The sequence below is a fragment of the Sinocyclocheilus anshuiensis genome, unplaced genomic scaffold (assembly GCF_001515605.1).
Source record: "Sinocyclocheilus anshuiensis isolate Anshui unplaced genomic scaffold, SAMN03320099.WGS_v1.1 scaffold579, whole genome shotgun sequence".
Classification (NCBI taxonomy): domain Eukaryota; kingdom Metazoa; phylum Chordata; class Actinopteri; order Cypriniformes; family Cyprinidae; genus Sinocyclocheilus; species Sinocyclocheilus anshuiensis.
In genome coordinates, this window is record NW_015551075.1 from 3,882,453 (window position 1) to 3,898,451 (window position 15,999).

The 15,999-nt window shown below is 37.7% G+C and overlaps 1 protein-coding gene across 2 annotated transcripts; it reads right to left on the reverse strand.

Annotated features, from left to right (window-relative positions):
- Nucleotides 1–3,139: 3,139 nt before the first annotated feature.
- LOC107662311 (transcription factor E2F8-like) lies at nt 3,140–14,709 on the reverse strand. 2 transcript variants are annotated; one of them, XM_016452297.1, is made up of 14 exons: nt 13,558–13,626; nt 13,386–13,476; nt 12,474–12,719; nt 12,206–12,362; nt 11,816–12,127; nt 10,868–11,029; nt 10,467–10,604; nt 10,147–10,350; nt 9,576–9,660; nt 8,402–8,873; nt 7,904–8,212; nt 7,594–7,729; nt 5,753–6,075; nt 3,140–3,567 (listed from the first exon to the last, which is right to left on the reverse strand). In XM_016452297.1, the coding sequence occupies exons 1-14, from the start codon at nt 13,593–13,595 to the stop codon at nt 3,415–3,417; spliced, it is 2,826 nt and encodes a 941-aa protein (XP_016307783.1). In that variant the 5' UTR covers nt 13,596–13,626; the 3' UTR covers nt 3,140–3,414. The 2 variants fall into 2 exon arrangements, with proteins under 2 accessions (XP_016307783.1, XP_016307782.1); XM_016452296.1 differs by lacking the exon at nt 13,558–13,626 and adding an exon at nt 14,476–14,709 and having other exon boundaries at nt 11,816–12,362.
- Between the last annotated feature and the right edge of the window lie 1,290 nt (nt 14,710–15,999).

Consider the following 15,999-nt stretch of genomic DNA (forward strand, 5'->3'; position numbering starts at 1 on the left):
ACACACACACACACACACACACACACACACGTCTCTTTGCTGAGCCGCGGCGGTCTCGGTGAATCAGCAGCATCCACAACTGAATGGAACAAAAAGTGTTGAACTCGAAAATTGTTTATGCGCGAGTGCACTTGCTAAATGAAGGCGGATTGTATAAAATGGATTTAAAAAAAAAAAGTTTATTAACGGTAAGAAAAAGTATTGAAAGTAAATTAGAGGAAGATGCGACTGAATTGATGCTTGAAGAATGCACTTCCAGCAGCCATGATAAACAGTTGGCGGTTAAAGTTTTCTATGCACAATTTGATTTGACGAAAGTCACGAGACCTATTACTATCTCTCTATCCAATCACGTTGATGGATAAATATAAAATGTAAATAAGCATGTATTGACCACAAACGGAGGAAAATAGCGGAGTAAAAGTACCGATACATCACTTAAACTACTCAAAAAAGCACAATTACTGATAAAAACTACTTAATTACTGTAACGTGAGTATTTGTAATTCGTTACTTCACACCCCTGCTCGTTGGCATATAATGACAATGCGAATATAGCCTACTGTAAAATATTGCAAAAATCATTCAAGTGTTCCTATTTCTGCGCGATATTCCATGTCTTCTATAGCTATAATAGCTGTAGCTTTAACTTTAACTATAGCTATAATAGCTATAGCTTTAACTCGCCGTTCACTGAAAATATTGCATTGCTCATTTACGTAACGATGCATATGTAAATTTGTTTACATACAGCCGGAAGTGCTGAAGATGGAGATGATTAGGTGCTGTATGTTCTTGCACTTCTTTATTTTGTTTACTTTATTTTGTAAATGCTTTTTGAATGCTTTATATGATACAGTGAATGTCTGTAAGATTTTGTACTTCAATAAAAAAAAAAAGAAAAGGCTGGGTTTTGATATTCTTTTCAAAACCCAACTTTTTTTCTTTTTTTTTTTTCTCTTTTTTTTTTTCAATTACAAAACTGTCAAGTCCAAAATATAAATATGCAATCCCGCACACTATTAACTCTTGCTAAATATTGAAGTTTATTAACAAAAGCAACGTTTCGGTCCACTGACCTTCATCAGGCATAAACGTTGTTACATACCTAAATAAACTGCAATATTTAGCAAGAATTGATAGTGTGCGGGATTGCATCTTTATATTTTGGACTTGACAGTTTTGTTGGACCTTTTTTCCTACGCACCTATGATTTTTTTCAGAGTTTGTGTTGATTCAATTACAAGACTGAAATGCATTGCGGTCTGTGAAGATGTGGGTGTAATAATCAAAGTGCTAAACAAGTGCTTAAAGCAGCACTATGTAACTTTTTCTGTGTTCAAAATTTGCAAAATGTATAGGTATAACGAGCGAGTACATCATGAATTAATCTTCCAAACCGCGTTTTTGTCTTATTCCGAATCTCTACGGTACACTTATAATAAGTATTTATATTTGGACTATTGTAGCCTGGTCAGGTCGTCACCGCTGCGGAGTAACACATACCTGCGTGAATCGCCATAGACATAAACTTAGAGAAGTAGCTCCGGTTGGAATGTTCTTCCGCGGGATGTGTGCAGTTCTGTTTATAGTGCTGCTTTAACACCAACCGGCCTCGTGGCCTAATGCAATGAATCTCAACCTTTTGGCGTACCGGACCCCAGTCCAATTCAGAACCATGCTCAAGGACCCCCAGAACAAAACTGACTCGTATTATTTGTGTCTTTGTGAGGACCAAATGCAGTCAAGTATAATTCAAGTTAGCTGACTTGTCCAGTATTTGGCCATATCATCAGCTATATTGGATTTTTCTTTCATGGGAACATGTCATGTCAAAATATACAACATTTATACAAAAATGTATACTTTATACGGACCCCCTGGCCTTATGTCAAGGACCACTAGGGGTCCACAGACCCCTGGTTGAGAAACACTGGCCTAATGGATAAGGTGTCTGACTTCAAATCAGAAGATTGCAGGTTCGAGTCCTGCCGGGGTCACTTTTTTGGGACATTGTTATATGCCGGCATATAAAATAAAAAAACAGCCAAACACACTGACTACACAGTTTAGAGCCAACACTCATCTAACTCACCTGAACCTGTTGACTCAGGTGTTCAGGATTACCTAAACATGACAGACAGGTGTGTTGTAGTAGGATTGGAACTGAAATCTGCAGGTAGGTGGCTTTCAGGAGCAGAGTTGTTCCCAATGGTGAGAAACAGACTAAATGTATGGCTTATAGCAAATCTCAACTGCCGGGTTTTTTTTTTATTTAGTTGCAAAATGTTACTATATTATTGCCCAACACTTTATATAAAGTTGGATGAAAGTACAAATTAAATTTACTTGATTATGTTCAAAGTTAGGGTTACTTTAAAGTGATGATGGTGAGTTTAATCTTCATTGTTCTACTGACTTTGATATGACAATATGATATGTATTAACCGTTAACCACATGAAACAATGCATTTCTGTATCTTAATCGATTATAAAGTGTCGGTCTAAAGTAGTTCTAAAGGCACATTCAAAGTATATAAAGGTCATTTTCACATTGGAACTGAGAAATACATTTCAAGTTAATAAAGATGGTTATCACAAAGGTTTAACAACAAAAATACAAGGAGCTCTAGGAACTTTGGATTCATTGAAATATGCTGATTCACTAAAATGAATCAATACTAGAACACGTTCACAAAGATAAAGAAATTTTAAATAGCGGAAGGCAATTCCGCTAAACATTTCACCAACTATTAAGTAAACACAAGAGTGGAGCACATTCATTTATCTTTATTATTACATAGAAATCAGATTGTAAAGGCAGTTCAAATTAATGATGTGCAGATAATAATATTACTAGATTTTATTAACATAAAATACATCTACAATATTTAATAACACCCTTAATCTAACATTCTCCCATATTAATACGTCATAACACAATGCCAAGTTATGGCAATTTAATATACTGTGGTACTTTAACACTTTAAGGCAATGCCACACGCAACAATTAAAAAAAATCTTGGCAATTCCTAGAATCCCTGAAATTAGAATTTTAGACCATTTTTTTGTTCATTCTTCCTTTTTTTTAACCCACAATTTACAGCATATTTAATAAAAAATAAAAAAAAACCCTGCATTGTGCTTTTATTTTGCAAATAAACCCTCAACTGTCTTGTCAAACAGCACCATGTTTGCTGTCCTGCCTTCCTCAAGAGCCTCGGCAGTAAAAAGAATGAAGCACCACAGATTCATATGAAGTGAATGCAGACCCTACAGTAAAGTAACAGTATAAAAAGAGAAAAACATAAAAATGCTCAAAGACAAATAACAAGCACACACAATGGCTCAAACAGAACAGTGTTTTTTAGCAGCGTACGGACTGCAGGTGTGATGATGGTCAGTGTGAAGGTCTTAGGTGTCCCCTGGACTCACATCAAGCTTTCTCTGAGGTATGTAGAGGTTTCTGGGAGCCGCAGTGTTGGTTACAGTAGGGAAGGAGACGGGTGTGTGAAAGAAACTCTGCTGGAGGTGTTGACAGGCACCTTTAGGTGTGGTTACTAAAGGCTGCAGGAGAAAGAGAGTAAATATGCAAATGACTGTTTTAAACAACAAAGGACTACTCGCACAAACCCAGGGAGGCTCCAAGAAAAATGGAATTTACACTATTGTTTAAAAGCTTGGAGTCGGTGAGATTTTTAAATGTTTTTCAAAGTCTCTTATGTTCACCGAGGCTTATTTGATCAAAAATCCAGTAAAAACCGTTATTGTGAAATATTATAAATATTATTACAGTTTTAAAAAACTGCTTAAAGAAATGTAATTTGAATATATTTTCAAATGTAATTTATTACTGTGATGTGAAGCTGAATTTTCAGCATCATTACTCCAGTCTTCAGTAGGGCTGCCACTAATTACTATTTTTATTTCGATTAATCTATCGACTAATTTATCGATTAGTCGATTAATCTAAACGATTCATTTTCCGCAACAAAAAACAAATAATAAAAAATAAATAAATAAAATCAACAATTTTACTTAAGAATATTTTATTAAACTATATTTCATTAAACCAAATGAAATCCAAAAGTAAAAAAGTAAAGTGCAACAAAGTGCAAGAAGCAAGTGTCCATCTCATAGTCCAAATCACTGAAATCAAAGTTCAGTATTATAGTGTACGAACGACAACATATCCACGTGTTCTAGTCTACTAATAATACAATTATAATCAAAAAACACCTTTTAAAGGAGTATTTACCAGAAATATTATTTACCAGAATTAATTTAGGAGAAAAATGTAAATGTGCAGTATTTCTGAAAAAAAAAAGTACTTTTAAAAAATAAAATAAAATCAATTAATTGGAGATGCTTTTGATTATTAAAATAATATTTGGCCATTTCTTCAGGACAGAAATGCTATAGCCACTGTTAATTCATTAAATGAATATGTGGACATCAAAACGTGTAAACTCAGAGTGAGGGTTTGAGCTTTTATTGTGGAACTACTGTGAACGGAGCCGCCGTGTGATGCATGTACTTAACCTACACGCATGTAAATAATTAAAGTGCATATACTGTATTAGAACTGCATCGCAAATAATGAATTAAATCATAGCATAATTATGCTTAATTATGATTTTTAAATGGGTTTAATATATCATGCAGCCTTGGAAAACAGACTAATAATGTGTTTTATACATTCTCGTCTGTGAAATGCGCCACTTCTGGTATTTTGCCGGTTAGTCGACGCGAGCAAAATGAAGTCGAGGATTTTTAAAAATCGAATAGTCGAATAAAATCGACGAATCGCGACAGCCCTAGTCTTTAGTATCACATGATCCTTCAGAAATCAGTCTAATATATGCTGACTTGCTGCTCAAAAACATTTTAGTTTTTATCAGTGTTGCCGCTTAATATTTAAGTGAAAACCACTATACATCAGGATACAAAAGTGACGTGACATGTGGCCAAGTATGGTGACCCATACTAGGAATTAGTGCTCTGCATTTATCCCATCCTAAGTGCACACACACAGCAGTGAACACACACACACTGTGAACACACACCCGGAGCAGTGGGCAGCCATTTATGCTGCGGCGCCCGGGGAGCAGTTGGGGGTTCGGTGCCTTGCTCAAGGGCACTTCAGTCATGGTATTGAAGGTATACTTTGATTAATAGAAACTTGAATGAAAAGAACAGCCTTTATTTGAAACAGAAATCTTTTGTAAGATTATAAATGTCACTTTTAATCAATTTAATTCAGTCTTACTGAATAAAAGTATTAATTTCTTTAAAAATTCATGAAAAAAAAAAATCTTACACCAAACTTTTGAACGGTAACGTAGGTCAAACAAAATTTTATTTTTAAGCAATAGGAAAACTAACTTTAATGTGACTTGAATGGGCATATACTACAGACATAATAAAATGCTTTTTTATTTTATTTTATAGAAATCCTTGATATTTTATCATCGGCCAATACTGGTGTCTTTTGAAGACAAAAAATATTTTATTTTTCTAATCCAATTTTTCTAAAAACAGTTAAGAACAACAGTTAACCATTTTGTCTAATGTAATATTTTAACAAATTATAATATTAATTATTATTATAAAACAATCCATAATATTATCATTTCACTTAAACTATGTAAAACTAGATTTGGATTTTTACAACAGTGGATTGCTGAGTGTACATTATCCCTTAACGCTATACTTTTGTTCCATATTGTTGCATAGTTGGCCGTGGCTGTACCTGTGGTATGCTGATGAGGGTGACGGGCTGTCCGTGTATGGAGGTCGGCTGCAGAGCTTGGGCAGGTGAGATGGGCTTCACAAAGATCATGCTCTGTGGAGGGAGCCCCGGGTGGGGAGATGGAAGCGAGCTGGCCTGTTCAGGAGTGGAGTTTGGTGTGCTGGTGCCGGGGATAAGGCCCAGGTTCTGCAGGGTGAAGTTGAGAATGGCAGGACTGGGGCTGTGGATGCGATGCCCTTGAGAAGGGAAGGGAGAGATGGACGGTATCCGGTTCAGAGGGAGTCGGGTGGGGGTGATTTCTTGAGGAAGAGGAGGCCTGGAACCTGGAAAGAACGGATACATCTGTGATTGATCGATTCATCACATGCAAGTTTACCTGCATTTCATTGACACATGAATAGTGCTCCGCACAAGAACCTTGTAACTCAGCTAATGCTCACTAGCTGGGTTTCCATCCAAATGTGAATTAGGTGCATTTCCATAAAGTTGTTCGAGTGGCTGACTGTGGTATTGGTAACCTAGTAGCCAACAGTAAATAAAAAAATGGAAAGACACCAGCCGAGCGGACTAATTGGAAGCAGCTGATTAGTCACGTGGGTTTAATGTTCGCTACTTCAGAATTTATTTGGCAAATGCGTTTCCATCTTCCATTATTCACATTAACCCTTGTTCAAGTCAAAAACCTCCTTAAGCGAACGTAAAAAAAGGGATTTTTTCTCTCTCGAAATTTGGCATTTTCATCACTTGTTTCTGATGCGATACTTCAAAATGCGCACAAAAACAGGGTGATGGAAACATAACAACTGAATGTTGCTAAGCTAACAAACCTAACAAGCACAAAATATGCAGCACACACTTGCTTACTATTATTAATAGTAAGCAATCAATGAATAGCAATGAATGAACCAAAGATGATTTCTTTCTTGAAACTCATGCTGTTCAGGTTGTCATTATCTTAGGTGATCAATTAAACTAGTCGTATTAAAAGTTATTTCAGCTGAACAAATTTTACATATTGCTAAATTAAAAAATGCGCCATCAGAGAAGCACTTAATTAAATGTTACTTTCGGTCAATGACATTGGTCCTCCAAAACAATTTTGTCCAAAACCAGGAATTATTATTATTATTGTAACATTTTTTTCCCACATTTGGGCTTATTATTGTCAGTTGCATCACTTTTTTATGCATCATAGTAGCTTATTGTAAAACATTTTGGACTATTTGACATTATCTTAAATTTGGGCCAAATTGAGTTCTCACAGGTCTCATCTGAGTTCCAGAACTTTTTGAGCATTGAATATCCTTGATATTTCTAGTTGTTTGGTTATTAGATAAGTATTTTTCAAAATCAGACGGATTCAGACTAGATTCACTAATTAATCATTCAGTATTATGCATGCCAGGCCAGTGGTTGTCACTTTCTTTAAAAAAAAAATATTTTCTCATTCTTATAGACTGAACATGTAAAACACATTCGCATGACGTCACCGTATTTCACAAATTCACATTATCGTAGTTTACACGGAGACAATAAAAAATGTTTCAAAAACATGCCCTTTGAAACCTGTTTTCAAAAGTTTCTGTTTTCAGGCCCCAAAACGCTGTTAATGAGTAATAAATGGGCAAAACACATTAAAAAAATTCTGTTTTTAGTTGAAAACGGTGTCAAGTAAAAAAAAAACCTAAAACTGGAACAATTTACTCACAAATCGAATCTCAAAAACAGGTTTTACTCTACCGAAAATCAATATTTAGTCATGGAAATATAACTAGAAAGAATAGCTTTTCTCCTCCTATAATTATATACACTTTTATGTGTTACCTTGGGTGCTGGCATACCTGCTGTTGGGGTGTGATAGATGTTGTATGTTGGTGTGGAGGCTTTAGAGCTTTCTCCAGTGGAGTATTGTGGATCTCTGAAGTTCACAATGGACTGCTGGGAGATCGGAATCAAATAACCTGCGGGGAGCAAAGTCTGATGCAAATGAGAGAAATTAGGGTCAAGACCAGAACTCATGTGAGAAAAAAAAAAACAAAACCTAAAAACAATTTGGATCATTCCAGCATGAGGAATTTTGAAGATCAGACAGACAAGGTGCACACGTGTAGTGTTCCTGCACACATAGAGTGTAGTATGTAGTACTCTTACCTCTGTATGTACGTGTCCAGATGGCAGCACCACATCCTGAAAGGGAACGCTGAGCTTCTGGGCCTGTGATTGTGGTGGTCTGTCAAGCGTCAGTCCGGCCTCATTGTCGGAGGTCTGAACCTTCTCCAGGAAGGTCTCCAAGCTGTGCTCCAGAGGCGCTGTGCCGGTGATTAGTGAGGGAGGCTGATTCTCAGAGGGTTTGGAGAACTCCAGGTGCAGGGCTCTCGGGGAAGGCCGGGTGGAGGTAAAAGCCCCTCTACGGGCCTTTAGGCGGGCTTGCAGAATCTCACACAGTTTTGGAGAAACACTCTGAAAAGCAAATGCACACCAGAAGGTTGAAACTGTTTATCCATGTAACATCAGCACATAAAATGCAGGTATTGAGCAGTTAATTTAAGACAATTCAAACTTAAAATGCGTTCAAACATTTAATTCAGTATGTGATCATGCTTATTTCTTATATTAAATATAACAATAAATAAAAACAAATAACCTCACCCTTGGCTCTATCCGCTGCAGTTTAGATGGACTTCCCGCTAAGCTCTTTTCTCCACATGCTCGTTTAACGGTTGAGGGACTTGTCGGCTCTTTACCGTGTGATGATGGTTGGTTGGTTTGGTTACTGCTAGTCGTAGCAGCCAGTGATGTCTTTGTGTTTGCACTTCCTGGGCTTTCAAATGTCATCGAACGGACTGCTAGGCTGGTGGGCTGCGGTCTGAGAGAGGTGGGGTGCATGTAAATAGCATATGACCCGCCTGCCTGGTGCTGAGGTATCAGAACCGGGATGATCGGGGAGCACTTGGTAGAAAGATATGGAATTGCCCCTGCGGGAAGAACTGGGATCTGCATTTCCGAAGGCCCATGAGACTGATGATTGCTAGCAGACGTGGATTCAGGTAGTTCAGATACTTGTGAAGTGCTTCCATTTAGAGCATCTGTCACCTCATTCTTAGGCTGAATACGATGGACCCTGGAAGACCAGTCCACAGGTGTTATGTCTGAAATGGGTATTTAATTGTATTTTTTCTGTTCTAAGGGCCGGGACACACCAAGCCGACTTCAAAGAACTAGCGGTGACTAGACCAAATTAAAAAAATGCTCAGACTACATCCGTCTGCAAACTAACACGGGCGTTCTGCGCCTGCGTGAGAGGAATTAACTGTCTATATCAGCAGCTACCAATAGTATGCATTAGTCATTCAAAAGGAGAAACCGAAACAAGGATATACGAGACATACGCAGATATATGATATGCAAACAAAGCAGCGCTTGCTTACCATTTTGAATATCTGTCATGTTGATAACTTTCTTAATTTTAAGCGGTTCATGTTGTAATGAAAATATTCTCATATTGGAATGCTTGGGTAAGATCACGTAACATTAGAACAGCCTTCTGTCTGTGCCGCCTTCATTTACTTGCTCGTTTTCATCACTTTCTCTTTAATTCTCGGGCACTGACACGTTCGCTAAACCTAGCATCCAATCAGAGATCTCACTCTCACTGATGGCCTAAAGCTGATTCAACACGTTGAATCGGGCAAACTGCCGCCGACGTGAGCTGATGTGTGGAACACTTCACAAAAACTAGCCCGACAGATGCTTGCCGAGGGCCTGACGTTGGCCGACCATCGGCTTGGTGTGTCCTGGTCTTAAGAAACACAAGTTTACTTACGTTGATTGTTCATCTAGTTGCTTTTTGCAGATAGCAGCCAGATGAGCCATTTTGTTTGTGTAGAAGTCACCATTTGCAGAGTCACCTATAACACAAGAGATAGGACATTAGTTTTCAGGTGTAGTGAAAGTCTAGGGATGTTACTAAATCGATAAAAGTTTGGGGTTTTTGAAGTCTCCTATGCTCACAAAGGCTGCATTTGTCTATGCAAATTCATTTTAAAGCATTTATTTTATCTAAAATACCTAAACTATTATTTTAACTATTTAAAATAACTGTTTTCTATTTTAATATATTTTAAAGTGTAATTTATTCCTGTGATGGCAAAGCTGAATTTTCAGCAGCCATTACTGCAGTCTTCAGTGTTCCATGTTAGGCTTTTAATTGTAACAATAAGTCCCCAAAAATCATTTTGTCTGTGTGGTCAGATTTCAAAAAGACAATCTCATGCTGGGAGGCAAACTTGAGTCTTGAGATTTCAACCAGATGACATCTGAAAGTAGAAAATCCCCACAGAAAACAGAAGACTATTAGTTGGCTGCTTGCTCACGATGAAACAGTTATGGCTCACCTCTCATTTGAACTGGACTAGAAGGTGCAGAGCTGATTTTTCTGCGGTCATCTTGTATGCTCTTTACCAGCTTGACTAAGGAATTATGTCGAGTAAAACCTCGCTTTGTTCTGGGTGAGGAAAAGAGATTTTTAGCACAGTTGTCAACAGAGGAACGAGACTCCAGAGGCCGTGATGCTGATGATGAAGTTGAGGTCCCCAGGTCTGTAAAACAAACATAACTAATAACAATAAATTACAGAAGAACATATGCAGACTGCTTAAAATAAACACTACAAGTAGGATAACGAACGATTTCATGTGAAACATGGTACACTCACTCTTTAAAGATGGTAAGTCTTCTGGCCCAGTCCACTTGAAAGCAGGCTTTCTTCCTCTATCCTCAGTCACATGCACTTTCTTGATCAGCTCTAGGCTGCTCAGAACATTTGCAATGTCATAAAGTCTGCGGATCTTAGCTGCCATCAGAAAAGAGATAATCAGATAATCAATTCCATCTTCAATGTACAGACAGTTAAATTACAGATGAGTTTTAGACTCAAGCATTAATGAATTAGTTTCTTCAAAGCAGTTTTTATTGGTTGAGTGCACTTGTTAATGCACTTTTTGCAAGATTTGTATCTGTTTTCAACCACCAAATGAAATAGATAACATATGTGCCATCCACTATAAATAACGATTCAAAGTGTTTTTTTATATGCATGATGAGAGCAGCACTCACTTTTGAACTTGTTTTTGTCCTGATCCACCACGTGATCTTCACCGATTAGGATCTTGGCAGCTATTTCGAGACTGACCACAGGAGGGCTGGACACCAAGAACAACATGACGAACTTCTGACTCATCACTCTCAGAGATTTGTCTTTACGACTGTTCGCAGAAGCTGCAGAAAAAAAGCAAGGTCAGTGGGTCTCTTTAATACTAAAGTGTATTCTAAATAAAAAAAGAAAAGAAAAAAGTAGGATTCATTGAAATCACACACATGTAAAAATCACATACTCTTAAGTTTTAAATCCTGTTAAGTTTTAAATCCATTTCATCATATACAGTGAAGAATAAGAAAAGCTGCATTATAGGATGAGCTGCAAGGTTTGTCTGTGTAAAATGCATTAAAAAAAAAGTTGAAATGTGCTGCAATTACATTGCAAAGTGACATATAAATAATGCAATTAATGTCAAGCTTGCAAAACATACAGTATTTTACATTATTTCTGAACAATCTAATAAAATGTGACTTATATGCAAACATTAACATTACAATGAAATTAAGAACAAATTAATGTGTGTATGCAGCTGCAAGGTTTGTCTGTGTAAAATGCATTTAAAAAAAAGTTGAAATGTGCTGCAATTACATTGCAAAGTGACATATAAATAATGCAATTAATGATAAAAGCTTGCAAAACATACAGTATTTTACATTATTTCTGAACAATCTAATAAAATGTGACTTATATGCAAACATTAACATTACAATGAAATTAAGAACAAATTAATGTGTGTATGCATGTGTAATGAATTAGGAATTTTTTCATGAGAAATTCTTCTGTTTGTACAAATGCAAAATAATCCACACAATTATTTGTAAATGAGACCTAATGGCTTTCTATCATGCATAGATAGATGAAATAACACAGTATTGCCTAAAGCAGATGGTTGGACATTATGTTACCTGCTTTAGGATCTGCTCCTGAAAGCTCTGCTTGACCAGAGTCTCCATCCATTTCAAAACTAGACATTTCTTCATTCTCCTTCTCCTCTCCGTCCAAGTCGAACTCTCTCTCTTCTCGCTCTAGGCTCCTTTGACGGATCTGCTGCATCAGTTGGCCGTAGCGGTTCTCTTCGCCAGCTCGCTTCAGCATGGCAAGTGTTTGCGCAAGTTTCACCCGGCCATGCCACGTGTAGCGGTTCTTAGCCAGCCGGCTGACCATGTTTAGGCTCTCGAGAACGTTCATGATGTCATAGATGCGACGTCGTTCCACATCTGAGAGGCAATTAGGATTGATGAAACACGGCTTCATGACTGAAATAAGTAGTTTTGTGTGAGCATTGAATGACTTACTTAGTTCTGTCGCCACATCGTCGAGGCTGATGTCGTTGTTTACAGCGGGATTGGGGTAGTTTGGGTACCTTGCAATAAATTTGTAACACAGCAAACCCAGACTTTTGTCTTTACGACTTATTTGGAGCTTTTCTACTTCTTCTCCTTGTTCAGGCTCCTGTGTGGCACGACAATGAAAAACACACATATATCAAAACGTTTTATCAACACGGATAGTAAATCAACAAACAGTGGGAGATGCATGTCATGCACAGACTTTTACTGATACCTGTGAGTTTTCTGATTCACCGCTGTCTACGACACGGTCTTTTTCGCGGTTGCGAATCTCAGGACTGGCTGCACTGATGAGCATCTTCAGGTTGGAGGTGGGTGTCCAGGGTTCGCTTGACGGTGCCTCAAGACCCTTAGTAGGTGTTGTCAGGGGCCCCATGTTCTTATGACTCCCCAGTAACGCAGCTTCTGAAGCCTTACTTGCGTTTTTTAGTGGTGTTTGTGGTTCCACAAAAACATGCCCCTATTTCATAGAAAACACATGAGGTCTTGATGATCATAATCACACTCTTTTTCAAGAAATACTTCTAGAGTAGAGTTACCCAAACCTTTTATTACAAAGGGCCAGAAACCAAACTAGAATGAGCGTTGTGGGGCAAAAATAATTGTTGCAATATATTCAACTATATTACATTAAAACATGTTTATTCTCTACATTTCAGTGCAAAAATTATACAAAAAATATGAACACAGAAAGTTAAATAACAAATGAAGATGTGCATTGATGGCTTGTTTTTTTTCTTCCTATTTTCCCCTCCTCTTGTGATATGATATGGCTGGACAAATCAAAGGTCAACACAGACCAACTTTGTCCTGCAGGCCCTTGTTTGGACTGTTTGCACTAGAGCAGAGGTCTCCAAACCTGGTCCTGGAGGGCCGGTGTCCTGTAGAGTTTAGCTCCAACTTGCCTCAACACATCTGCCTGGACGTTTCAAGTATACCTAGTAAGACTTTGATTAGCTGGTTTAGGTGTGTTTGATTAGGGTTGGAGCTAAACTCTGCAGGACACCGGCCCTCCAGGACCGAGTTTGGAGACCCCTAATCTAGAGTATAAGTTAATTGTATAGGTTCTTCAAATCATTCATTTGCTGACAATAATATCTGCCAAGCCAAAATATTTATAACTGACCTTGTCATTTGCTGATCTTTCCTTGAATGGACTTCTTAAAGGTTTCCTGATTAGTTTTTGACCTTCTGATAATGTACTGGACATTTTCCACCTAAAGAAAAGAACACACGAGGCAACGTTACAAAAATCAACGTTCATTTATTATTATTTACATTCAATAAAGCAGTCCTACCGTTTCTTTACAGCATTATACATTCTTGGAGACAACATTGTGAAGATCAGTCCGGGTATAACGTTCAACAATTTCTCAACTTATTTTTAAAACTTAACAGATGTGAATCAATGTGCATAAATTAAAAAGTATTATGATTTCAAATTACAGTGTTGATTTTTTTTTTGCGCATAGCAATAACTGACAAGCGTTCCATCGAATGGCTACGCAGAACTCGTACGAAAACACGCCCCCAACTGACAGCAGCCAATAAGTGCGGCGCGGGGAGGCGGGACTTCACCGCGTCCCGCGCACCTCCACACTTTTTGAAATCTTGGCGCGGAATCTGGCCGATTGCAAAAGATATAATCCGGAAGTTACTAACTTTAAAGAAATCGTTTAGCTGCCCGATGGTCGTGCGCTTTGAGCAATTCAAACAGTCTATATAAACTATTAAGCAGTTTTTGAAATGACCAGAGTACCAGCAGAGGTAGCTAATAACTCATTTGCTAACGTTACGTGCTGTATAATAAGTTTATTGAGCATAAAGTACATAATTATCGCTCAGGAGCTAATTATATATTATATACGTATGCACCTAGATCAAGATTGTAGTCACTTTGGCTCATAACACCACAAAAGTAGGGGTTTCACAGCCAGTTAGCGCGGGTTCGAAACTACCAAGAGCCGCCAGTCTGGCATGTGTCCTAAATGTATGATATCGGATGAAATTAACGTACGTATTATATTATACGGACAAATATTATCTGTCGATTAATTTTATTAACTAAAGCGGATATGTTAAGCCAAAACGAGCCTGAAGCCAGCTAAGTCCGTAAGCTTACAGCCAACCACATACCATTACACTTCTCTCCAGTCTCCATTGAGTAACTTTAAAACTAAAACAAAAAAAAAACATAAAATTTAAAAGCTACTCACCCAAAAAGAGAAATGTACCACTTTCACATACTACTCGACATCAGTCGTGCCCATAAATCCGTAGGAATACTGTACAGGTAAGTTTTACACGTATACAGTTCCAGGTCTCCAATAATATCGGATCCAACACTTCAGTAAATTAACTCTTAATAATTAAGTCACATTAATGTAACCAAAAAATGAATACAGAGAGAAAACAAACAGCTTTTGATGCATATCTGAGGAAAAGTTGTATGTGGCCGTTTCCTAGGGAGTAAAACAAGTTTATTTGATCAGTCTGACCATTTGTCCCGCCTAGATAGTGGACACAGCGCGCTACACGCCGCCCCGCCTCCGCTCGCCTCTCCGCCAATCACAGCTGGAGGAACCAGACAGGAGGCGGAGTCAGACTTCCGGCTGCTACTACCACAGCAGGTCACCGGGGGTAAAAACTCAGTGAACCTGGCTGTTACACATCTCGACTTCCTTCTTATTTCAGAAGACAAATGCACTCAAATGAGAGAAAAGTATATATAATGTATGTATGTGTGTGTGTTTGTGTATATATGTATGTATACACACACACACACATATATTGTATGTGTATGTATATATACACATAGAGACCTATATATAATACAGCAATATTGTGAAATATTATTTTAAGCTTTTTATTTATTTTTAAATAAAGCTTAATCTATGTTAAGCTTATTTTAATGTGAATTTTCACCAGATGATCACACGATCCTTCAGAAATCATTCTAATGTGTTGATATGGTGCTCAAGAAACATTCCTTATTGTTTTATTTAAAACACACACACAAAACGAAAAAAAAAAATCTGAAAATCGTGATACCTTTTTTTCTGTATTATTTGATGAGTAAAAAGTTCAAAAGAACATTTATTTGAAATAGAAATCTTTTGTAACATTATAAATGTGTTTACTGTCACCTTGAATCAGTTTAGTGCATCCTATTTATTTATTTATTTGAATCTTACCACAAACTGTTGAATGGTTTTCAGTGTTAATAAGAAGAAGGCATGTTTCTTGGGACACTGAATCAGCATATAATTATTTCTGAAGGATCATACAGCCTTGTTATCACAGGGATGTTACATTTTAAAATATATAAAATTTTTATTTTTTTGTACACATTGCTTTTATTCATTGACTTTTTCGCAACAGTTCAGTTGATTTTTCGCAAAAGTTTTTTGTTAAACTGTATGAGATCTTACTATTAATCATGTCATTTTTGCAGTACGGTAGGCTATATTGTTGATGCATCAAATACCTCTAGCGACTCTGCCCTTGTCTGCCACCAGGTGGCACTGTGCGCTTTCGCTGAGGACGTTTCCATGGAGACGTTCAGCGGCATGAAGCGGCGAGAAAAGACGTAATGTGATGGATTGAAGCCGCTGTGGTCCCGCGTGCACTGCCTGCCACTGCTGCTCCTCTCCGCATCCCTCCGCGGACACTCTGCGCTCTTGTTTGGGGTGAGTTGTCTCTTTTATCCTCTGGTTTGTCGTCATTACATAGCTGCTTCG

What these genes read in the sequence shown, in the direction of transcription:
- LOC107662311 (XM_016452296.1), bottom strand. Translation starts at nt 13,469, where the DNA reads ATGTCCAGTACATTATCAGAAGGTCAAAAACTAATCAGGAAACCTTTA. An exon ending in AGGAGCAGATCCTAAAGCAG is followed by an intron (nt 11,030 to 11,815) that starts GTAACATAATGT and finishes TTTTTTCTGCAG; the next exon opens with CTTCTGCGAACAGTCGTAAA. An exon ending in CTATCACACCCCAACAGCAG is followed by an intron (nt 6,076 to 7,593) that starts GTATGCCAGCAC and finishes CGTTCTTTCCAG; the next exon opens with GTTCCAGGCCTCCTCTTCCT.